General features: G+C 43.6%; 1 protein-coding gene across 5 annotated transcripts in view; it reads left to right on the plus strand.

The window, feature by feature from the left end:
- Positions 1-25,835, plus strand: part of tmem94 (transmembrane protein 94) — a 225,343-nt gene that overhangs the window by 136,460 nt on the left and 63,048 nt on the right. For 4 of the 5 annotated variants that reach the window (XR_015082416.1, XM_086015986.1, XM_086015989.1 and 1 more), the window contains 4 exons: positions 989-1,170; positions 24,591-24,723; positions 25,176-25,291; positions 25,622-25,721. Coding sequence is in view for 4 of the 5 variants with exons in the window: in XM_086015986.1 (XP_085872112.1) it covers positions 989-1,170; positions 24,591-24,723; positions 25,176-25,291; positions 25,622-25,721 (531 nt within the window). In the remaining variant the exon portion in view is untranslated. The remainder of the gene's footprint in view (positions 1-988; positions 1,171-24,590; positions 24,724-25,175; positions 25,292-25,621; positions 25,722-25,835) is intronic. The other variant, XM_086015988.1, reaches the window with a different exon arrangement.

Below are 25,835 nucleotides of genomic sequence, written 5' to 3' on the forward strand. Positions count from 1 at the left end.
GTTCGCTATCTTGTTCGTTTAGCGTAGCGTTTAGCATTACGCGCCGGAGACAGTTTGGCATGCTGGTGGGTGTCCGGTGGGGGGGAGCCCTGGTGTAGTCTAATCTAGTTTGGCTGGGGTAATCAACACCCGATAGAAATTCCAGTCTTCTGCCTGGTGTATGAAGGTGGACAGGGGGTGGAACATCAAGACCTGGGACACTCAGAAGAGCCTGGGATTAGATTTGATCAGATTAGATTAGATTAGATTAGATTTATTGGTCCCCGTGGGGAAATTCGTTTCCACAGACAGTACACAAAGACACAATAAAGATTATGCATCACAGACAAGACAGCAAACAAAAACAAAACAGCATACACGACAGTTATTAACACGACAGTGCCACTACATTGTAGCCTGGTCAGGTGAGTCAGCGTGGTCTGTTACAGTATTTAGGGCGGAAATGGCTATAGAGATCAGGCTTTTCCCCAGGTGAGCCCTCCTGAATTTTATAGACCTGTATCTACGCCCTGAGGATAGGGGAATGATATGTTGTTGTAGTGGGTGCGTGGTGTCCTGGACTATTGAGTCAGGTGTGTCGCCAGCCGGGAAGAGCGGGTTGCCTCGATCACTTACATGGCTGGAATGACTTTACCGAGACGTGCTACATTTTCGACAAGTTGTAATGCTCGTCGCCTGATTGTTATTGTGACTTTCTCTGTTGTACACTCCTTCGAGGATGTTTCAGAGGCAGTTGTTTTGAAAAAAAAAATCAAGCCTTTGGCTGTCCGCGGTTGAGAATGCACACGTCTCTCAATTGTGGAGTAGGACAGAAAGGACCAGTGAGTTGAGGAGACGGAATTTGATTGAAGTGCTGATTCAAGAGCTCTTCCACAAAACAATGGAAAGACATACTACAACAACAAACTTTGTTCGTCATGAGAGAGTTTAAATTGTATATGTCTAATAATGTGTTACAGTGTAATAACAATTTTCCCTTTTCTAATAGAAGGTATTGGTGAAGGAATGGAATATGACGATGGTGTGCAAGCCCTGAGCGGACAGATCTTCATGGGCATGGTTTCATCCCAGTTCCAGGCCCGGCTGGACACTGTCAGACTCATTGATGCTCTGATCACGGCATGCATTCGATTTGTGTACTTTTCCATGGAGGATGAACTCCGTAGCAAGGTAAAAAGCACTCAAGCTCACTTAATGTCTTCTGTTGTCACAAGGTTACCTCTATAGCAAAGTGTTGGTGCATGGAGGGTCTTTCCTGACAGCTCTGAAAATGTTTGCTGTCAAAAACTGTTGTTTTTCTTGGGCTATATGTTTGACGTCTGATATTTAGTACACCAGTGGTTTCTTTTTCTCATCTCAACTCAACTTTATTTAACTAGCACCTTAATGCGTCATTTCTGCATCCAAAGTGCTGTACTTGCAATAATAATCAGTCATACAATAACTGAAACAGTGAAAACAATAAATTGATAACACAAATACAGCAGACACCATAAAACACTAAAACAATGCTGAGTCTCATTCCAAAAGGAGTGACCGGCAATGGAAAAACCTCTATCTTCTCTGAACCTCTACTTAGTCCTCAGTACATCTAGTAGAGTCTGGTTTGCTGACCTGAGCCACTGTGCAGGTGCGTAGGGGTGGGGGAACTCAGTGGTTAAGGTGGAGGGAGACCATTTCAAGATTTGAAAATCAAGTCCAATCTTCCATCATTCAGTGGAAATCCAAGTCATTGGAAAGAAAAAAACTCTTAGGATAAACATTTTGTTCATCAATGACCGTCATCAGCCCTAACATGACCATCCAAACAAACCCATGCTTTGGCAGGTACGACTTGCTATTTTTTACCTTTTAAGGTTTTCAACACTATTCTTCAACACAAATAATCTGTCTGTATGCATATACAGAAGACAGACATTTTATTCTTCTGTCACTGCAGTATTGTTGAAATAAGTCATCAAGTGCATTTGCCCAATGAGAACAGGTAAGTCGTCATTTCTGGCTCAGCTTTAACAAATTTATTTGGGAACTTAAGAACAATGGGTACATAGCTCAAGCAGAAATCCAAATCCATTGAAATTGGGACGTTGTTTAAAACGTGACTAAAAACAGAATAGAATGATTTGCAAATCATGGCCAACCTATAGAAATTTGAATACATTAAAGTGACAAGATATTTTAATGTTCAAACTGATAAACTTAGTTTTTTAGCGAATAATCATTAACTTTGAATTTTATGGATGCAACATGTTCCAAAAAAGCTGGGACAAGGTCATGTTTACCACTGTGTTACAATAAGAATAAGAAGGCCTTTATTGATCCCACAGTGGGGACATTTTCAAAGATATAGGTCACACAGAGACGGCGGCATAATGTAGCCGTTAATGTATAACATTAACAGCAAACATTCAGAATCAAAAACCAATTTAAACATACGCAGTAACCATGTGTATATACACATGTATATACACACCAACATACTACATATCATCTACATATAAAGTATGAAGAAACACTTTTTTAACCTGTACATAGTACAGAGGAAAAAAATACTTTAAGTGACAGTGCTGCAGTGAAATATAAGGAACAGCATTGCATACGTCACTTTTTCTCTTAACAACATTCAGAAAACATTTGAGAACTAGGGACACTATTTGATATTTTACTCTTCATAATGTGCCACACATTTTCATTGGGAGACATATTTGCACTGCAGGCAGGCTAGTCTTGTACCCACACTCTTCTACTACGAAGCCACACTGTTGTAGCACGTGCAGAGTTTGCAGGTTTGGCATTGTCTTGTTGAAATCAGCAGGTGCGTCAATGAAAACAACATTGCTTGGATGGCAGCATATGTTTCTCCAAAACCTGTATGTACCTTTCAGCATTAAAGGGATGGCTGGGCTATTTTTTCACTAACAAGTTTATTTTATATATTTTTTGATCAGGAAAATGAAGAGTTGTCATTTTCTATTTTATCGATAAATTTGGGAGAAATTAGGAAATAAGTGACCCCATGAATAACGCCTCTTGTTAATGAGGAGAATGGCCGCGCCCCCTACCGTTCTATCCTTGTCACTCAGTCACAGGAGGGACCGATTAGAAACTCTCCATTGGAAACATTGTACTTTCATTGCTTATAACGTCCTAAAACGGTGATAAATTGGCACCAAAATTTAGGCGGACATCCCTACTAATGACCATTTCAGATCCATGCTTGCCCGATTGCTTGCAAGTCGCCGTCTGCCTCCTGAGAGTTTACATGAGTTTAGCGTCGCTAAATGTCTGAAATATAACCTGTCTGGGTTCATGTGTGCATTCATGCTCTTGTCCGCTTCAGCCTGTGTAAGTGGAGAAGCGATCACCATGGTATTTTTGATTTTATGGAGGTGATCATGATGAGATCACGTTTTATGTCAATAAATCCAAACTATTGAGCAGAACACTTTTATACTTTCACAGGTTGAAGTGGACAAGAGCAGCAATGTGAATTTACATTTTGGTGGCGATCAGTCACCGTTTTAGACAACAGAACTGACAAAGCAAGCAAAATTACCACGCTTGCCTCCCTCCTGTGACGTAGACCGCTGAGACCGAAAAAATAACAAGCCGAGCACCAAAAGGGGGTGGACCAATGTGTCGTAAATCTAATCACAAAAAAATCCCTTAAATCATTACTGAGTCTTTTGGGGGTGTCATTTTAGTACTGATGTCATTTTTACGTGCAAACCTATTATATAAGTGCCAATGTTAAACTCATCCAAATGTCCCTTTAATGGTGCCTTCACAGATGTATTAGTTACCAATGCCATTGGCACTAACAAAGCCCCATACCATCACAGATGCTGGCTTTTGAACTTTGGGTCCATTACAGTCCGGATGGTTCTTTTCCTCTTTGGCCTGGAGGACACAATTGTCCACAATTTCCCAAAACTATTTGAAATGTGGACTCATCAGACCACAGAACACTTTTGCATCACTTTGCATCAGTCCATCTTAGATGAGCTGGGGCCCAGAGAAGCCGGCGGCGTTTCTGGGTGTTGTTGATAAATGTCTTTTGCTTTGCCTAGTAGTTTTAAGTTGCACTTACGGATGGAGCGCCGAACTGAATTTACTGACTCTTCTGAGGTGTTGTTGAGCCCACGCGTTGAGATCCTTTATACATTGATGTCAGTTTTTGATGCAATTCTGCCTGAGGGATCGAATGTAACGGGCATTTAACGTTGGTTTTCGGCCTTGCCGCTTACATGTAGTGATTTCTCCAGATTCTCTCAAGCTTTTGATGATATTATGGACTGTAGATGATGAAATCGCTAAATTCCATACAATTGTACATTGAGGAACATTGTCTTTAAACTATTTGACTATTTTCTCACCCATTTGTTCACAAAGAGGTGAACCTCACCCCATCTTTGCCTGTGAATGATTGACAAATTCAGGGAGCTCCTTTTATACCCAGTCATGGCACCCACCATCTCCCAATTAGTCTGTTTGCCTGCGGGATGTTCCAAAAGGTGTTTGATGGGCATTTCTCAACTTTCTCAGTCTTTTTTGAAACCTGTCCCAGCTTTTTTAAACATCTCCACACCTAAAGCAATATCATGGGCGGGGCTTCTTGTTCAGACGTTTCGACTTGTGACAGGGACTTTTGGCTAAACCTTTTGTTTGTTTCCTTACTTAACAGATGGTTGTCGTGCACTCATAATTTTTTAGTGATACCATTTGAGCTTATAACTGTGACATCTTTTTCAAGATTTTATGCGTCATAAGGGTTAGCTGTTGCTGGGTCTCCATCACTACCATAGTCTTCCACTGTGAGTGTGTTTGCCCGTGTTATTGATCTATTAGCGCCAAAGTGCAGTTTCATCCTATTGGACTTAGCAGTTTGCCAGTCCTTATTTTTCTTCAAGCTTTGTTTTAAGCAGCTGGAAATCTGAGTCACTAGCAGCCAAACCACCTCTTTTGATGACCCTGCTCAACAGAATCTGCAATCGCTGCAAGTAGTCAGAAGGCTTTTCACCACATTCATTGTTTGTATTTAAGAAGTTGGCAAAAAGCTCATCGGTATCCTCAATAATACCATAAGCCACGGCTATTCTCAAACTTAGCCCTCATTTTAACATCGCCTTTAAAACATTTGAAGTTCTCATTATGTGATCCGCGGCCTCGTTGCCATTTTTTCTTCCTTCTTTCTTATTTACCGTCCCCGTGGCTTGTAGTCTGGATTTTTAGATGAGTTCTCTGAATTTGTGGCTGATTTGGTAACTCATGTAGATAATATACTGATTATGGGTGACTTTAACATTCATATGAATCTCCAATCGGAACCACTTACTGTGACGTTTCAGACAATGATTGATACTTTTGGTTTCACACAGATAAATGAGGAAGTGACGCATAAAAATGGTAATACTTTAGATTTGGTACTAACCCGAGTCTTTGTATTCTCAAAAGTAATGGTTTAACCAAACATTACTGTGATGTGTGACCGTTACTATATATCAAAAAACCTACAGCGATACGGACCAAATGAAGTTAAAACGACATATCAGCGGGTGGCTATTTGACAGGAGAAAGAACAACATCACGAAAGGGACATGTTCTCCACACATTTCATAAAGAGGATCCAGGTTCGGATAAATCTGTCCCGCAGGATCATCCGGTCATGTCGCATCTTTTCTAATGCAATCACTGAAAGTACACTTTCAACCCACCTCATGAACGAGGGAGGGTTCCTTGACTTCCACTGCAACAGGATTTGCCTCCAAGCTTGCAGGGTAAGAAAGGGTACGGCATTTGCTTGTGAAGCAGAATTTCTCTGTTCATCCAATGGGAACACCCCAAATACCGCAACAATAGGGTCAGGACTCATCGATCGGCTACAGACAGAAGATACTGCTTCAAAGACTCCAAACCAGAAGTTATTAAGCAAATTACATGACCAAAACATGTGCCCTGCGACTGGCTGGCGACCAGTCCGGGGTGTAGTCTGCCTTCGCCCGTTGACGGCTGGGATAGGCTCCAGCAACTCCCCGCGACCCTGTATAGGATAAGCGGTTTGGAAAATGACATGACATGACATGACCAAAACATACCTGAGTTCGTTCGACTGAGCATGCATCTTGGGCACACGGAGCGAGTCCCAGGGTAAATCTTATCCAGTTTCTCAGGCGAGTAATGTAGACGATGAACGACTTTAAATTGTACAAGGCCATGTCTTGAGCACATTGAAGAAGTATGTATACACTTCAAAATGCCTTGCCACAACTCATCTGAAAGAGTAGTACCCAAGTCTTCTTCCCAAACCCGTTTGGTATTGTCTAATGAAGGTGGTTCAGTATCCAGAATTATCTTATAAATAGCTGACACACACCCCTTCTGCCCCGGGTCACAGTGCAGTACGGTCTCAATCACAGTTTTTGGAAATAAAGATGGCAATGAAAACATTTTTTTAACAGATCTACATGTCTGCAAGTACCTACAAAAGTGGCTATTGTGCAAATCATGGTCCTTCTGCAATGCACTGAATGAAGCAAATGTACCATCGATAAAACGATCGGCGTAATATACTGGCCAGTTAATGTGCCGTAGCGCAAAGGCATCGTCCATCTTGGATGGTGGAAACGTGATTGTTTGCTAATGGAAGCAAATCAAGCGGTTGATTAAAATGAAAATGTTTCCTGAATTGGAACCAAATTTTCAGACAATTCCTGACTACAGGAGTCACACTCTGAAGACTGACATTAATGAGCAGTGGACTACTGCAAAATGGGCAATGTGAGTCAAGTTCCATAATTGCCCATGAAGGACCTGTTTTGTTTGCATATGTCAAAATCCAGTGGGTCAGTTTAGAAATGTTGGCAGACCAGCAATAATATAAAAAAAAAAATTAGAAGGCCAAGACCCCCTTTTTGTTTAGGCAGCTCCAAAAAGGACCTCTGGATTCGTGGGATTAATTCATTCCAAATGAAGGAGGTGATACGACCATTCAGATCTCTAAACCAACATTTGGTTAGTACAGTAGGAATCATTTGAAATAAATATAAAAAGCGAGGAAATAGTCATTTTCACTGCATTAACCCGACCTGCCAACGTAAGCGAAAACACCGACCATCTCTGAAAATCACGTTTAGTATGCGCCAGCAACTTTTAAAAGTTGTATTCGGATAGGTCCTTGTATTGACGTGTAACATTTATGACCAACGAGGTAAAGGACTGGTGCCCCAGGTGAAATGGGAGACCAATGCAATCCAAGGAGGAGGCCATCTGGTTAGCAGGGAAGAGAAAACGTTTGACGTAGTTCAATTTGTAGCCTGATAACCTTCCAAATTGTTGTATGCTCTCTCTCAATTTTGGTAACAATTCTGTTGGATTAGAAATGTATAGCAGAAGGTAATCTTTGTACAGGGATACTTTATGATTACTTGATTCCTAATTATTTCCATAATTTCACGTTGCTTCCTAATTACTGCTGCAAGGGGTTCGTTCTATGGCCAGGTCAAATAAACCCATCTGAGCCTGTTTTTTTTCCCAATTATGTGTTTATCGCCTGCCCTCAAGATTAGTTATAGGAGCTTCAAGGTAAGCCCTATCCTGCACCTTAATTTCTGGTAATTGTAAATTGTCCAGAATAGTTTGGATTTCTGTAACGTCAGGTGACTGAGATGTATAAAGTTCTTCATAATATGCTTTAAATTGGTCATTTATAGTCTGGGGATGTGTAGTATCTATACCTGACGCGGTGCGGATTTCGGGGATAGCCCTGATGACTCAACAATTTTCCCACCCTTTCGCCGTGCTCATAATACATCTATTTTGTTTTTAAAAGTAACCGTTCAGTTTGTTTTATGGAGAGACTATCGGATTCTGTTTGCAGCATTAACCGTTCCTTATAAAGACCGGGTGAGAAGTCCTATGCCAGTTTATTGTCGATATCAAATATCATTTGAGTTGATTCCTTCGTCGTCTGGTTTGGTTTTTCCTTTTATGGGCTGTGTATGTAATAATCTGCCCTCTTTGAGTGATTCCCATATAGTGGAGTACGACATACCAGTGGTGCTGTTAACTCACAGATAAAAATCTATCTAACCAAAAATGAATTTTGTGAATTAATTGTTTGTCAACAGCAGAGGATCAAACTGCCATGAGCGCTGAGGCAAGAGATTATTAGGAAATTACACATCCAACTCTACTGGGCTATGGTCGGAGATGACTATAGGGTGATATTGACAATTAGTTATGAGGGAAATGGTTCTGCAATCAATCAAATACAAATCAATTATTGAGTACGAAAGATGAAACGATGAAAAAAACTGCCTAGCTGTGGGATTAAAGTGCCTCCAAGGGTCAAGTAAATTGTATGTTTGCATAAATGAAGAAGTTGCTGAGCCTGATTTAGACATAGGCCTATTCCGAAAGGGGCGTGATTTATCTAAAGCTGGTTGCAGTGTGCAGTTAAAATCTCCACCCAATATCAGAAGATGTGAAGTGAGATCAGGTAGTTTGCCCACAAGGCTAGAGCAAAACTATGGACTGGCCACTGTTATATATGCCATATGTTAAGAAGCACGACTAGGGCAGTTTCCCAGCCACAATAACAAACTGGCCACTATTGTCTAATTATTAGACAAAAATGGCCAGCAGTCGGTCCAAACGGGATGCTCTTCAAATATTGCCACTCCCCGAGACCTATCACCAAATTAGAGTGGAAATTCTGATTAACCCAACCGTTCTTCAATTTAGCATGCTCATCAGACCGAAGGTCGGTCTCCTAAAGTTATATAATGTCTGCCCCCAGCGACTTCAGATGAGTGAGAACCCCGTTACGTTCAATAGGATGTTGAATTCCTTTAATGGTCCAATTTAGAAATCTGACTGAATCCCAATTTGATGTATTGGTCATTGTCCAATTGCATTAACAAAAAATGTCTCATCTCCACCAGCTGAAAAACTAAGAACATGTCCCTGATCCTCACCCAAAGAAATGTAAACAAGGTGAACCTTTATGCAGATTTGCCGGTAACTAAACAAAACAAACTAATAAAAACAAAAATAAAACGGCCTTGGCACCCCTTGCTGGCCTGCTATAAATGTCCAGGCCACACTAGCCTTACAAAACACAGGGCTAAACCCCATTGTATACCAGATTGTTTTGCGCTAAACCGCAAACTAGAACATCACAGAACTCAATCACATGCATGAACAAGGCACTATTGTCGCTGTTGGAAAACAAAAACACATACATATGTACGCTATGTTAAAAAAAAAAAATACACTAATACAATTTTTAAAATATCGATAATAATGGCTACAGTAAAATATAAGGTAAAACACAAATGCCAATTAACTGTAAATTGGATGGAAGGCTAGATTCACACACCAGGCAAATGCGACCCAGATCGTATTCGTATTTTTTTTTTGCCCCTCTGCGACCTGTAATCAATAATTTTTTTCTGCACGGTTATGACGTGACATCATCATTAGTGATGTCCCCATGAAATGAGATAGAAAAGCCTCGCCTCATAATTTCCCCAAATACTGTATTTATTTCTTCCTCCTACCTAATCGCTTCACTGTAGAAATGCCCCGACAGGGACAGAAATGCTGGATCACATTTACTTCCGTAAACAATACGTCATGAGCAGTGTTGGGGGTAGTAACGCATTACAAAAGTAACGCGGTACAGTAATACATTACATTTAGGCAGTAACGACGTAATGTAACTTGTTACGCCAATTTTTTTTTTTTTTTTAATATTCTTACAGTTACTGAGTCAGGTAATGCGTTACAAATTTTCGGGACTATAATACATACGTTGACATCTGTATTTTGCATTTAACAAGTTGGTGTGTTAATAATCTCACTTGATTATAAGCTATTGCTACTAGCAATACTTATAAAAAGTTCCTGTCGCGAGTCAACTCTCTGCCATGCAATTCGATTTTCTTTACACCATTGACAACATCTAAGAGGGCTGAGAAGTTATTGTTTGTGACAATAATCACTGTCACAGTTTCATAAAATAAAATGCAAATCATAGACACAAAATACAAGCAGGAACAAACCCAAGTAAAATAAAGCGAATAAACTGCAAAAAAATAAGTCACTGTGCTTTTTAGATATGATTTAATGAACTTAGTGCCATCAATTGCCATATGTAAAACGTAGTGATTCTGATTGGCTGTTCACAATCAAAATGCAAATCATCTGCCTGTGACAAATGACGTCACGCTACGGCACCATCAATCGGACAAACTACAATAGACCCCATTATTAGAGTCTGATGCGCTCGTTTCTTATTTACCTTTTTATTTCAAATCACCTCAAAACTTTGTCTCCATGTAGTAAAAGAAAATTAGAACTAACTGAGCTTTCAATTATTATAAATAGAAAAAATAATAATGAAAAAGGAAAAAACATTTAGTCAAGGCATGTGTAATAAAAGGAAAAATATGTATTGAAGTAAAAACTATCTATCTATCTATCTTGTTAGACCAATTATCGATTATATGTTATGCATCACTATTATTTGTGTGTAAATGTAAATTAATTTGAGAATAATGATAATTTCATTTGTGGTTTACAGTCTGTGATTATTTATTTACTGGACAAAATATCAGTTCCAATATTTATATTTAAAAAATAAATCTTATTGATACAAATATTGATCAAAGGTAGTGATGTCCCACCACACCATAGATTCGAAACGTTTAATATTATAGACCACACTATATAGTTAAATATGCTCATAAGTTAACTTTACCAGCTAGAGTATGGCAGCAAATGTTGCATTTTCCTTTTAAGGTCTTGAAGTCATTATGAAATTAATGAATCCCCGATTTTTGAAAAAGTAATTTAAAAGTAACTTAAACTTGAGTAACACATTACTCTACAAATAGAATAATATTGTAAATAAACTTATTACTTTCACATGCTGTGCCCTGCGACTGGCTGGCGACCAGTTCGGGGTGTAGTCTGCCTTCGCCCATTGACGGCTGGGATAGGCTCCAGCAACTCCCCGCGACCCTATATAGGATAAGCGGTTTGGAAGATGACATGACATGACATGACTTTCACATGCAAGTAACTAGTAATGTGTAATATATTACATTTTGGAAGTAACTTGCCCAACATTGGTCATGAGTGATGTTGTCTCTTCTTCTGCGCATGTGGGTCACTCTGGTGACGCATTTATTCATACAGCAGACAAGACCGAAGTCGCATTTATAATGTAATATGAACTCTTACACAAAAAATTTTGATTTTTAAAAAAAAATCTGAATTGATTACTAAGACCTGTGGTGTGAACCTAGCCTTAGTGAGAACAAAAAACTATAAACAAAGCAATCACCAACCTGAAAAATTAAGGCTAAACAAAATTCTCCAGGCGTCTTTAGCATTGAACATGAAAACAAACAAACACCATCTCTATTATTTATAAATGAATAAATTAATTAATTAGTAAAAAAACAAACAACAACAATACTCTTACACAAAATTCAGGAAAGGAAAAAAAACGTACAAGTTGAAAAATTCCCGCAGACGACCAGAGGAATGTTCATGAATAACAGCAATGATCCACATAACTCTCACTGGCCCCGAAGACGTTCCCCGTGCAGGAAAAGTCTCATTTATATACATCTGGGCTTCCTCTGGCGATGCAAAGATTTGTTCCCGGTTGTCATGACTGATGTGTAGGCGAGCCGGGTACAGAATACCAAAGCTGTCTCCTTCCAATCCCTGGAGCTGTTGTCTCACCGCATTGTACCTCGACCGGGCTTTGGCTACTCGCGTTGTGAAAACCGTGTACACAGAGACAGTCATCCCATCTCTCACTGGAGCAGTCCGCAGCAGAGTGTGAAGCAATTGGGATGAAAAGCAGCACCTCCAAATCTGATAGCATGGTCCTCAGTCGGAAAAGGGTGGAGTGCCCTCTAGAATTGCCAACTTTCTCACTCCTAAATAAGGGACAGGTGCACGGTGCTAGGGTGGTGTGACCATGATGTATGATTTTTTTTTTGTTTGTTTTTTTCAAATTTTCACGTTAATGCAATGTCTGAAACCCCATTCACGTAAAAATATGAAAAAATGAAAAAAATGGACATAAGTGTTTTTTAACTTATCCAAATCTGATAGCATGGTCCCCAGTCGGAAAAGGGTGGAGTGCCTCTAGGGTTGCCAACTTTCTCACTCCTAAATAAGGGACAGGTGCACGGTGCTACGGTGGTGTGACCATGATGTATGATTTTTTTTTTTTTTTCAAATTTTCACATTAATGCAATGTCTGAAACCCCATTCACGTAAAAATATGAAAAAATGAAAAAAATGGACATAGGTGTTTTTTAACAGGACAGCGACGATATGTAACCTCACATGAAACCTCATACGAAACCACAATTTGGCTCTTTTGATCAAAAAACGGGTACAAGAAATCTGAAATGGAGTGTGACTCACCACATTTACTTTTTTCCATGGATACTTTTGGCTGCTTTTGACTGACTCGACCTGTCTTCTGTCCTTTTGTGCAGCTAGAGAGAAGTCAAATCAAATGTGACAAATCACAGTTTACTGATATTTGAAGTTGTTTTTTGATCAGCTCTGTGCTGCATCTGTTTCCTGATTCTGACCATTTAATGGCCATCAGAGAGAAAATTCTCGCCACAAAGGCCTGGCACACTGAAGACAAATGAGATGATCCTGAAGATGTTGATCAGGTTTGCTTTTCCAGCTTTCCAACTTCAGCCCAGTTCTCCTCTGTTGATTTTGTGGTATCCTGCCTGGCTTTCTGTATTTCCTCCTGGCTTGCACAGAACTCTTCATAGAGTTGGTCCATATTGACAGTTTCTGTCAGTTTGAGGGCAGTCACCACATGCTCCAGGTCAGTGAAAGAGAGCTCCTCAAAAAGGCCAATAGGTTTCAATTTCATCATTACATTTTCTTGTGAGAAGTCAAACCACTTGTCAAGGTTTGAAGTGACAGAGTCATAGAACTTCACAAAGTCCTCCTGCTTCTTGGACTTCTGTGCAGGCACTTGCTTGTCCATCAGCTGCTTGGTCTGGTATCCACAAAAGCTGTCCTGCTTCCGCTGAAGCATTTTGAACTTTTGAACTTCCTCGTATACATCTGTGATGCAGAGCTGGTTTTCCTCCAGTTTTTTTTTTTTTTACAAGCTGGTCAAAAACACACCCCACGTTGTGAAAAAAGCACAGGTAAATCTCAACAGCAGGAGTTTTTTCTTCATCCTCAAAAATCCTACTCAACAGGACAGGTATCCCCAAGTGACCTAATGTACGACGTCAGAGCTGGCCAGCTCTGGAGGAGACGGTCAACAGCTGGATGAAGTGAGAGCCATCGTGTGCAAACATGACGCACAATTTCACACCATTCAAAGTCAATGAAAGCAAAAAATGCACGCAGTTTCTCTCTTCGTGAAGCGGATACTGAGAAGTGATTGTAGATCTTCATAACAATAGTCTCAATATCTACTGACATCTAATCACAGGAGCGCTTGCAGATGTTATGCGCTATGTAAGATAAGAAGATAAGATAAGATAAGAATGCCTTTATTGATCCCACAGTGGGGAAATTTTCATTGTTACAGCAGCAAAGATATAGGTCACCCAGGGACGGCGGCATAATGTAGCCTTTAATGTATAACATTGACGGCAAACATTCGGGATCAAACCTATGTAGATATAAGCAGTAACATGTGTATATACACATTTATATACACACCAACATACATCTACATAAAAAGTATGAGGAACACTAATTTTGGCCTGTGCATAGTACAGAGGAAAAATACTCTTAAGTAAGTGACAGTGCTGCAGTGCTGTAGTGAAATGTAAGGAACAGCATTGGATAAAAATAAAACTAGACTAACAGTACTGGGGAATGTTGAGTATTGCACGGTATTACAGTAGTGGGGAATATTGGGTATTGCACGATATGAGCTCAGGTGTAGGACTGCACAATTGCACTAATGTCCGCCAGTTTGTAGAGACTACACAATGTTCTTGTTAAAGAGTCTGACAGCAGCAGGCAAGAAGGAACGGCGGAATCTCTCCTTTGCACAGCGAGGGTGTAACAGTCTGTCACTGAAGGTGCTGTGGAGTGCTGTTAGGGTGCCCTGGAGGGGGTGGTCCGGGTTGCCCAGCATTGATGACAGCTTGGCCAACATCCTTCTGTCCCCCACCGAGTCCACAGAGTCCAGGGAGCAGCCCAGGACAGAGCCGTCCCTCCTGACCAGATTGTCCAGCCGCTTCTTGTCCCGGGCCGAGACGCCGCCTGCCCAGGTGACCACTCCCTGGAAGATGACCGATGCAACCACCGAGTCATAAAAGTTCCTGAGGAGTGTCCCCTGAACCCCAAAAGTCCTCAGTCTCCTGAGTAGGAAGAGTCTGCTCTGACTCTTCCTATAGAGGGCGTCTGTGTTGTCGCACCAGTCCAGTTTATTGTTCAGATGAACACCCAGGTACTTGTAAGTTGAGACTCTCTCAACATCTGTTCCCCGGATATTCACTGGTGCAGGTGAAGAGTGCTGGCGCCTACCGAAATCCACCACCATTTCTTTGGATTTCCCCGCATTGATCAGGAGGCGGTTCTGCTGGCACCAGTCCACAAAACCCTGAGTAAGTTCTCTGTACTCCCGATCATCTTCGCCTGTGATGAGGCCGACAATCGCAGAGTCGTCAGAGAACTTCTGCAGGTGACAGGTAGGGGTGTTGTAGTTGAAGTCCGAGGTGTAGAGGGTGAACAGGAAGGGAGCCAAGACAGTTCCCTGTGGGGCCCCCGTGCTGCAGAGGAGCACGTCAGACACACAGTCCTGTGTTCTCACATACTGTGGCCGGTTTGTGAGGTAGTCCTGGATCCATGTGGTGAGGTGGTGCGCCACCCCCGCCCGCTCCAGCTTGTCTCCCAGTAGGGTGGGCTGGATGGTGTTGAAAGCACTGGAGAGATCAAAGAACATGATCCTCACAGTGCTCCCCGCCTTCTCCAGGTGGGAGAGTGAAGTGTGGAGGAGGTAGATGATGGCATCATCCACACTGATGCCAGGCTGATATGCGAACTGGAGTGGGTCCACCAGGGGGCGCAGGTGGACAAGGACCAGTCTCTCCAGGGTCTTCATCAGGTGAGACGTCAGCGCCACTGGTCTGAAGCTGTTGAGCTCCTTCGGGTGAGGGGTCTTTGGCACCGGGACCAGGCAGGATGTTTTCCGTAGCTGGGGGACCCTGCCCAGCTTCAGGCTCAGGTTGAACATGTGCTGGACAATTCCACACAGCTGGTCTGCGCAGGATTTGAGGAGCTCGGGGCTTATGCCATCTGGACCCACTGCCTTCCTCGCCTTCATCTTCTTCAGCTGGTTCCTCACCTGAGATGTTGTGAAGGCCAAGGCTGGGCAGGAGGGAGTGGTGGCTATATGGTGTAACTGGGAGCTGGAGACTGTGGAGAAAAGGGGGGAGGGGGTGACAGGCCCAGCAGGAGGAGTAGGTGGAGGCTGCAGCAGGAGAGACTGAGTGGAGGCAGGCATCTGATCGAACCTATTGAAAAAGAGATTCAGCTCATTTGCCCACTGCAGGTCCCCCCCAGTCCGGGTCCTGGGTTGTCCGAGGCCTGAGATGGTCTTCAGGCCCCTCCAGACTCCCCTGGCGTTATTCTGCAGCAGCTGCTCCTCCATCCTCTTCCTGAAGGACCTTTTCCCCTCTCTGATCCTCCTCAGCTGGCGCTGCACAGTCTTCCGCTCCTCTATGTTGCCTGATGCAAAAGCCCTCCCCTTCTCCTTCAGGAGAGCTTTTATGTCTGGTGTGATCCAGGGTTTGTTGTTGGAGAAACACCTTACTGTCCTGGTGGGTATGGTGTTCTCCATGCAGAAATTTATATAGTCTGTAACAGTGTCCGTTAGACTACTAATGTCTTCCCCGTGAGCATCGCTGAATACTTCCCACACAGTTGTGCTGAAGCAGTCCTTTAAGGCCTCCTCGGCCTCTCCAGACCATCTCTGAACAGTGCGGGTCACAGCTGGCTGCCTGCGGACCAGAGGTTTGTACACAGACTGGAGAGCCACCAGGTTGTGATCAGCTTTGCCCAGCGTGGGGAGGGGCAGTGTTGTGTATGCATCCTTGGTGTTGGCATAGAAAAGGTCTAGTGTTTTATTGTCTCTGGTGTGGCAGGTGACATACTGTGTGAATGAAGGCAGAGAGGAGGAAGGGGAGGCATGATTGAAGTCACCAGAGATGAGTATCAGGGCATTTGGGTGCTGTGTTTGTAGCCTGCTCACTGCTGCAGTCAAGACATCACAGGCTGTGTCGCTGCTGGCAGCTGGTGGGACGTAGACGGTCACCGCGATCACATGACTAAACTCTCGCGGGATGTAGAATGGCCTCATGCCAACAGCTAGCAGCTCAATATCCCTGCTGCAAAGCTGCTCCTTAATCGTGATGTGCCCAGGATTACAGCATCTATCGTTCACAAACACAGCCAGCCCTCCTCCTTTCCTCTTTCCACTCTCCAGCGTCCTGTCCGCGCGTATGATTTGGAAGCCGTCCAATTCTACGACCGCGTTCGGTGTTAGCGCTGTTAGCCACGACTCCGTGAATAGCATCAGGCTAGCCTCCCGGAAGTCCCTCTCATGCCGGGTAAGCGCCGCTAGCTCGTCCATCTTGTTGGGGAGCGATCTAACATTCCCCATGATAACAGACGGGAGGACGGGATGGTATCGTCTCCTCCTTTCCCGGCGTTTAACCCCCGCACGAGATCCCCGTCTCTTCCTCCTCAGCTCACGGGGGATATCGGGTCTCGCCCCGGGAGCCGGCGCAGGGTTAGCACGGAGAGCTAACAGCTGATTCCGGCTGTAAACAATGGGGGCGCGGCTCCGAGCCAAGTCCCCGGACACGATCGCGCAAAAAATAGCAATCAGCAGCAGCAAGAATACCGCAGTTTGGGTGTCCATTGCTACGCAAGTTACGACTATCAACTATATGAAAAAGGTATGAGTTTGAGTAATATTAAGGAACAAAAACACACGAAAAGGCTCACCGATGAGCCGGAGCTACTGTAGCGGGCTGCCACTCGCGCGGCGCCAGAACCGGAAGGTGCGCTGGACAATTAGCTTTCAGAATGCGATTATTGGCGCTGCTTAGTAACTGTGTAAGTGATGTTTTCTGAAGTTTACACTTCCATTATCTGCTGCATAGACTGTGACGTTTTTAATATCCAGCTTATGCTTTTCCACACAGTTCATCAGAGCTTGATGTATACCATTGATTCAATTACGCCATTGATTGGATAACCAGAATCATCATCTACCGAGCTCCACTTAGTAGGCGGGCAGCAGCATTTTGGACCAACTGGAGACGTTTGAGCGAAGACTGGCTGACTCCAAAATAAAGTGCATTACAGTCATATAGCCGAGATGTAACAAAGGCATGGATGACTGTTTCTAAGTGCTGATGGGAAAGGAGGGGCTTTACCTTAGCCAGCTTTCTAAGGTGAACAAAGCTCGACTTTACAACTGCGCTGATTTGCTGGTCCAATTTAATATCACTGTCCATTTTCAAACCCAAATTTAAGACTGTTGGCTTTAGGTATGAAGCCAGGGGGCCCAGGTCATCAAGGTGGGATGTAGACGAGCCACTGGGACCGAACACCATAACTTCTGTTTTCTTTTCATTGAAATTTAGGAAATTCAGTGACACACAGTTTTTGATGTCCGCTAGGCAGGACAAAAGAGGTCTTATCAAATCAAATCCAATTTTATTTATATAGCACTTATCACACACAAGATGCAACTCAAAGTGCTGTACATTAAAAACGTCAAAATACAGCATAAAAAGAGAACCCACTCCCACCTTCCCTTCCTCCCTCGCAGTATACACAAAGACAGACATCCATCTCACATACACAAACGCACACACATATAACCTTAAAAAGAGACATGGCAGGGCACAGAGAAACCATATGAGGAAGGAGTACCCAAGGGAAGCTTGTCCACACTGAGAGGTATGACAGCCCATGGCCACGAGTAGCACCACCACCTCAGAGACTCCCGGGCCACGACAACCGGGGCAGCCCCTAAGCATAGCGCAGGGATGGCAGCCGCACTCCCAGTGCGGAGGCCCCGCTTGAGGAAACAGCTAAAGGAAACAAAAGCTAAAGGAAAATGACAACGAAGCTAAAAAGATAAAGCAATAAAAAAAGCTAAAAACTATAAAACAATAAGAATGGATAAAAATAGTAAGAGACTAAGAACAATTATTTAAAGGCCAACCTAAAAAGGTATGTCTTGAGCTTCCCCTTAAAAGTATCAACAGTCCCTTGCAGACCTGACGTCCTCTGGCAGGCTATTCCAAAGTTGAGGACCAAAATGGCTCAATGCAGCCTCGCCATGCGTTTTGGTCCTCAACTTTGGCATCAACCCTAGGAATAATTAAAAGGCCAGCGCCAGAGGACCTCAGGATCCGTGAGGGTTGGTATGGTAAAAGCAAGTCAGATAAGTAAGATGTGCATGAATCCCTGAAATGTTTGACTGTGTTTTGATAGTCCAGGATGGATTGGCTGTCAGAGAGGAGTGCAAGAATGGCTGTGTCGTCGGAATATTTCAGGTATGTTGTGGTGGGTGAGATGCTGCGACAGTCATTGGTGTAGAGTGTGTACAGGAATGGGCTCAGCACACAACCCTGTGGGACCCCAGTATTGATGGTAAGTACGGGGGATGTGGTTGAGGCCACCCTTACTGCTTGTTGCCTGTCAGTGAGGAAGTTGTGGGTGAGATGGATCAGCTGAGAGGGTTAAGATGGTGAAGTTTCCGGATCAATAGGTGCTGGAAGGAGTTGAAGGCGGAGCTGAAGTCCACGAAAAGAATCCTGGCGAAGTTGCCTGAGGAGTCCAGATGCTGGAGTAGGAGATGCAGCAGGCAGGCCACAGCGTCCTCCGTGCCTCTCCTGGCCTTGTAGGCAAATTGGAGGGGATCTAGGTGTGGGGAGACAGCTGGAAGGATGGTGTTGAGCAGCAGTTTCTCCAGGCACTTCATTATCATGGATGTGAGGGCTATGGGACGGTAGTGGTTGAGTTCTGTGGGTCTGGGTTTTTTTGGTACTGGGATGATGGTTGCGGTTTTCCATAGTGTGGGTATTGTGGCAGTCTGGTAACATTGGCAGAAGAGGGAGTGCAGGATAGGGGAGAGCTCCATTGCACAATTCTTAACCACCGTCGCCAGGATGCCATCAGGCCCAGGTGCCTTGCCTGGCTTGCACCGACTTAGCTGGCGCCGTACATCCTTCACAGTGAAGAGGGCCGGTAATTCAGGGTCTGGGGTGTGAAGGCTCTCAGAAATTCTTGACACAATGATGAAAAGTCCAGTTTGTCAAAGCGGGTGGAGAAAGAGTTTAGGTCTTTAGAGAGAGTTTCCGGGTCGCTGACTGTGCATGATGATTTTGGTTCACATTCTGTTAGGATATTCACCCTCTGGAAGGCTTGTTTGGTGTTCATGGTACTGAATTCAGTTTCGAGTTTGCTTTTGTACTTCAGTTTTGCTTTAGTTATTTGATTTTTTTAACTCCCAATTTGTTGTCTTGATGCTGGCCAGTTCTGGTTCTTGAAGGAGTTGTGTTTTTCCCTTAGGCTACGTTTCAATTGTGGGGTGATCCATGGTTTGGAGTTGGGATAGGTCTTTATTGTTAAGTTTGTCACTGTTAAAACCACATTGTTTGTGAGTGCGTAGGAAGCATCTGCCTGTTATTGTCTGAATGAAAAAGTTGTCCAATGGGGGGGATGATAACTGGGGCCTGCAGGGAGAACTAGTGAGGGTAGTGAGATCGTTATTGCAGTCGTTCGAGGTAGGAGATGAAGAGGGGAGAATGTGTGCAGAGTGATTATTAAGTAGAAGTCAGCTGGGGTAGAGTTTAGGATGGCATGGTGGATATTTGCAGAGGTTAAAATTATCAATAAAATCAAAGTCAAGGTAGCCACAAGTACGCTGGAGCCAAGTATTCAGACCCAAAAGATGACTAAAGCGCTCGATGCCGCGAGATAGCGTCGGTAAAATGCCGCTAATCCAGACTGACAATCCGCACGTTCTTAGCAAGGAAAAAAGAGCATTAAAGTCTTTCTTAGTCTGCTCTGACTGTCGACATACTGTCTCGTTCGTCCCCACGTGGACAATGAGCTGGGATATGGATGATGGTAGATTGTCAAGAACACCGGGCAAGATGTTCACTATGTCCATAACTTTGGCTCCGGGATAACAGCGGGTGATAGTGCGGAAATAATGAGTGCGTCTAATGATGCTGTCCCCGACTATAACGGTGGTTGGTGGGTGATGTGGAGAAGGAGCACCAGAGGACCAACCAGAGGATCCACGGCCTCCGGGGAGAGAACCCCGACCCTGTCATCCAGAAGGATGCTGTCGGGGGCGGGTGGTAGCCGCGGACACCGGTGCGTGTCGCCGGTGAGGCGGTCCACTCGTGTATCGGGATACTGCGTCCTTCAGTAGCCCAACGCGCGAGCGGGCGGCCGGACCACGAGTGGACTTACCCACTCCGGAACTCCTGAAAGAGATCATCGCTGTGGGTGGTGGGGAATCCGAATGAGTACCTGGGTCTGAAGCAGCAGCAGACATATCTGACCGCGGAAGCGCGGTAGTTGGAGCAGGACAATCATTTGCCAGAGGGGCAAATCGGTTTTTCAGCACCAGTTGGGGTCAGGGGGGTGTTTCTCTGCTCCTCCTGCCGAGGGACACCACCTCGACCCAGGTGGCAGCGTGCAGTGGTGTTGAGCAGGATGGCCCCAGGCAGGCAGCTGGATCCCAACTCACTGTGTCCATCAGGGGAGCCTCGGTCGTTGCCGTTGTCGTCACCGTCGCCGTCAGGGCCCCGCTAGGCATGACGCTATTTATGACGACGGCGGAGAGTTGGGGGAGTCGGGTCATGATAGAAGAGACGATTGACTCTCTTTTCCACAGTTCTTCTGACAGGTGGAGAACATCCTCTCTCAGGTCAGCAATTGTTTTGTTTGGTTTTTCCAGCAAGCTATCAGAGTTGTCGCTGTGATGGGGAGGCATTTTGCACTATCCCCAGGCTAGGCTATTGCCAATGTGCGAATGCTAGCGGTATGCTAGCTGTTTGGCACACGGGCAGGAGCGAGTCCGTAAGTTGACGTCCAAAAAAGCATACAAAAAGTAAACATGTAAAAATAAAATAGTAAAAACAGAGTATAAATAAAAACGTGAGGTGACCTCAAAAAGTAGGTAAAAATTAAAAAGTGCAGTCGTTCCTCGGGTTCCTTCGATCGACCCGGGATATAGATTTGACAGTCGTCTGCATAGCAGTGGATGGAAATGCTGTGTTTTCTAAGGATGGAACCCAGGGCAGCAAATACAATGAGAACAGCAACGGCCCGAAAATAGAACCATGTGGAACACCTACGATAGGGGGTCAGAGCGGGACTCAGAGGAACCTAGGCTAACAGAAAAAGTCCTGCCAGCTAGATAGGATCTAAACCACTCTAGAGCGCATCCACTAATGCCCACTTCGTGTTGCAAACGAGTCAAAAGAATACTGTATCGAAAGCTGCAGTCAAATCCAACAAAACGAGACATACGTGGTCTCCATTATCATTTGCCAGGAGGATGTCATTAAAAACACGTAGCAGGGCTGACTCTGTGCTATGCATCTTCTTGAAGCCTGACTGGAAAACTTCCATAACATTGTGTTTGTCCAAGAAAGATCTTAGCTGTGAGTGCACCACTTTTTCCAGAATTTTGGACATAAAAGGCATCTTGGAAATGGGTCTAAAATTGGATACTTGATAAAGGCCAGCAGGGCTAATGGACCTCGACTATGCTGATGACATTGCCATTCTTGGAGATGACTTCGGCCAAATCCAATAGGCCGTAAACACGATGCAGTCCACTGCCGCAAAGGTTTGTATGAAGATTAAAGCCCAGAAAACAAAGCTACTGACTGCGAGATTCCCTCCAGCCGAAAAACAACGCATAACTCTCAACAGGGAAACCCTCGAGGAGGTTGACTGGTTCAAATACCTTGGCTCCATAATCACTGCGACTGGCCAAGGGGAATAAGATATCCACAACCGCATCAACAATGCTCTCCTTGTCTTCAACCGCCTTTCACTCCCGGCACGACATAAACATTGAGAACAAAGATTAGAATCCATCAATCCCTTGTCCACACCATCCTCCTGTACGGTTGTGAAACGAAACTTGAGTTGTTTGATCATCAGTGTGTCTACGTCGCATCCTCCGCGTTCACTGGCAACAGTTCATCTCCAACGCTGTGGTCCGCACGCGCTGCAAAACATCTTCACTCACCCAAGCCATCCTCATGAGGCGTCTACGATGGTTTGGCCATGCACTCCGTCGACAACCGGGCGATTTCATCCGCGAAGCCATCGACCCAGCCCAATTGCAGGGCTGGAAGAAATGTGGTGGACAGCTGAAAACATGGATCACGACGGTGAAAAAAGATGCAGAGCTGATTCTGGGTCCTCACCTCTATGGTCTACGTCACTGGAACCACGAATGGCTCACGCTCATGGCTACTGCGGCATCGGATCGTCTGCATGACGGCCGCATTTCGAGATGCGGTCAACTCAACGGGTGGAGCCGGCTCAACCAATCCACATTGATAGCCGAAACAGGAATAACAAGACGTGGCTGGGGAGAGGGAAGTCTGGGCTTCCCTGCTGAAGGACAGAACACAGGAGGAAAAACACATACAACACGCACTAAAAAGGTGTCCGTATCCACAGTGGGCAGTAGCAAAAGGCGCAGGACAGGTCAAGAACACAAATAACACAGCACAGGGGGGAAAGAAAAAACAAACAAACAAGAACACAGGAATGGTAATGTTTACGTACGTGAGAAGGATTGCGGAACATATCCTAAGAGCAATGAGAAAATACAATATCAACACACATCAAACCACACACAACTCTCCACCAGATTTTGGTTCCTCCAAATTACAAAATACACCCAGAAAATAAATGCAACTCCATATATGAAATTCCGTGCAAAAATCATGCAATAAATCGTACATTGGGGAGACAGGAAGGAGTTTTATCACAAGAAAAAAAGAACACAAGGAGTGTGAGGAAGAGACAGCAACAAGACAAACAAGAACAATAACCCGAATATGCCCTTATTTGGGTTTTTAAAAATCTGAATATTATGCTTGGGTTACTTCTTTTCTAACCCACATATGTGCGCATGTGTTTGTCAGTCGGAATACCTCGATTACACGGGACACTCTGCACATACCCAACCAGAAGGAATCTTGGTCGTTGTAGTACAGGAAGTGCTTGTATGGAAACTTGGTCTTTGTAGTACAGGAAGTGACTGTAAGCATGGCATCCTCGCCGTAGCCAGTCTAACTTGAATACATTGATTTATCTGCAGCGTTTTCGCAGTATTTTCTGTCTTTATGACAAAAGTTATACATTGTGTATATAGACACATATATAGATGTGTATAAGTCTGTATGTCTGGTGCGCAACTCGCAGGAAATACACAAGCAGAGGTAAACAATCATGGTGAAACTCAGACACACAACACATTTTTGGAATGTGGAGGAAACCAAATGCTTTATTCCTGTGGTGTGTGACATGAATATAATGTGTTTTATTGATGGTAGAAAGTAACAAGCGGAAATGACTTCTATTTGCGTCAAATTTCCATGCGTCACCATTTTAATCGGGTTATTCAAATGCAGGAGCACCTCTGTCCACTCACGTATGTAAACTGATTTTTTCCGATTTGGTCTAGAAATTAGAATTTAATCTGAATATTGACTGCATGTAAACGTAGTCATAGTATCTGCAGCATGTCATGGGTCTTCCCCGAGCCTCCTCCCGGTGTGCTGTGCCGGGAACACCTCACCAGGGAGATGTGAAGGAGGTATCCTAATCAAATGCCTGAACCACCTCATCTTAGTCCTCTGAATATGGAGAGGTTCTGGAACCCTTCATCCACTTGTCAAAATCCTTGTTGCGTTGTATTCAGGTTCAAGTGGGCTTTCCAACCAGACTCCGCATTTTAACAGATTGTCGTTTTTCGGTATTCTTATGTAAAAGCCACTGACATTCAACTCAAGCCGTGTTGTGAGTAAGCGTCGTTCATGGCAAATTTCTAAGGTTTTTTTTTTGTGTGGATAAATTGTTTTGACATCAAAAGCCCTTCCTCTGTCTTATTATTTTATAGTTGGTGTCACAAAGCAATAAAAGATCAGCATCATCTTGACACATTGCTTTATTTCTGGTTTTCTTTTTGGTCAAAAATCAGTGTTTTTGGTGAAACCAACCTACTTCTGACTACTAAAGGACTGAAAACTAGAAACAAACTTTTTTTTCTGGTGAAAGAAGAGAGTCTGCTGTTTGTTTTGGTATGTTCAATACTTACATTGTCACTGAACACAATATTTGTTAGTTTTAAGATGTCTCAAAATGCTCTAAAACTGTTGGCAGTATGGGGAACTCTGCTTTGAAAATGGCTGGTAATAATTAAGTTAATAGAAAGGCCTGTTAAAGTTAGCAAGCTTTTTTCGAAGTTTGATCCAAAGGACGGAATTTTGTGTGTGCAGGTTTTTGCTGAGAAGATGGGATTAGAGACAGGTTGGAACTGTCATATCTCACTGACTTCAAATGGAGATGGATCGTGTGAAGGAGCTCCCTCCAGCCCTTGTCATGGCTCCCTCCATGAAGACCCACACCAAGGTGCCATTGTGGTTGTTATGCATGTGGAAAATGTTTTTATCTCGACTATTTCCTCACAGTATTGCTGAGTCTCACCTTAAAGGTGGAAATCAACCCAAACACATTTTTTTCAAGGATATGTTCCCAGCAGGCCCACTAGTTGAAGCACGGCATTCTGATTAATATTGTGTTTGTGGAATAGGAGTTAAGCAGCAAATTACACCCCTTTTTAGCCATCTCAGGGGGTGGCCATTTTGTCACTTCTGACGACTGAAAATGACATCAGAACGTCTCAGGGCTCAGGCAACGACCATTCACGGCTCAGCTTCAGAAAACGGTTCAGCCGTAATTGCTCTTAGTCCACAAACACAATATTTATCAGAATGCCTCGTTTCAACTCATGGGTTTGCATAGAACATTTTCTTGAAAAAATATCCTTGGGTTGACTTCACCTTTAAATTATAATGAAGCAGATTCTCAAGATGAAGCAGAAGGTCCATTGCTGCCAGAGGAGGAGGTCCATTCGGACCTGGCAAGTTTCCAACCCACAGACAGTGATGTGCCCAGCTTTCTGGAAGATTGCAACCGGGTAACAATTATCTTTAATTAAGATGGTTAACAAGTTCAAAAAGTGTATTTTTTAAATAACCAGTAATAACTACAGTTTGTGTCTTATCCAATCAAATGTGCAAAGAATGAGTTACATCTTCCCCATTTTTACCAATCTTTTTTGTCATGTTTGCTGTCCTGTTTCTCATTCTTAAATTGTCTTTCGGAAAAGCTTCCACGTGGCATTAATAACTACAGTTTATGTGTCTTATCCAATCAAATGGGCAAAGAACGAGTTACATCATCCCATATTTACCAATCTTTTTTGTCATTTTTGCTGTCCTGTTTCTCATTCTTGAATTGTCTTTAGGCAAAGCTTCCACGTGGCATTCACCAGGTTAGACCACATTTGAAGAACATAGACAACGTGCCTCTATTGGTGCCACTCTTCACTGACTGCACCCCTGACAGTACGTCCTCTTCCACTGAATGATTTACCTCTAGAAAATAAAACAAAAGTAAATCTCTATACTTCAGTCAAAGCACAAAATGTTCAGATTTTTCTGTTTGTATTTATTGCACTC

Source organism: Filicampus tigris, chromosome 19 (assembly GCF_054856515.1).
Source record: "Filicampus tigris isolate MCC_2025a chromosome 19, RoL_Ftig_1.0, whole genome shotgun sequence".
Taxonomy (NCBI): domain Eukaryota; kingdom Metazoa; phylum Chordata; class Actinopteri; order Syngnathiformes; family Syngnathidae; genus Filicampus; species Filicampus tigris.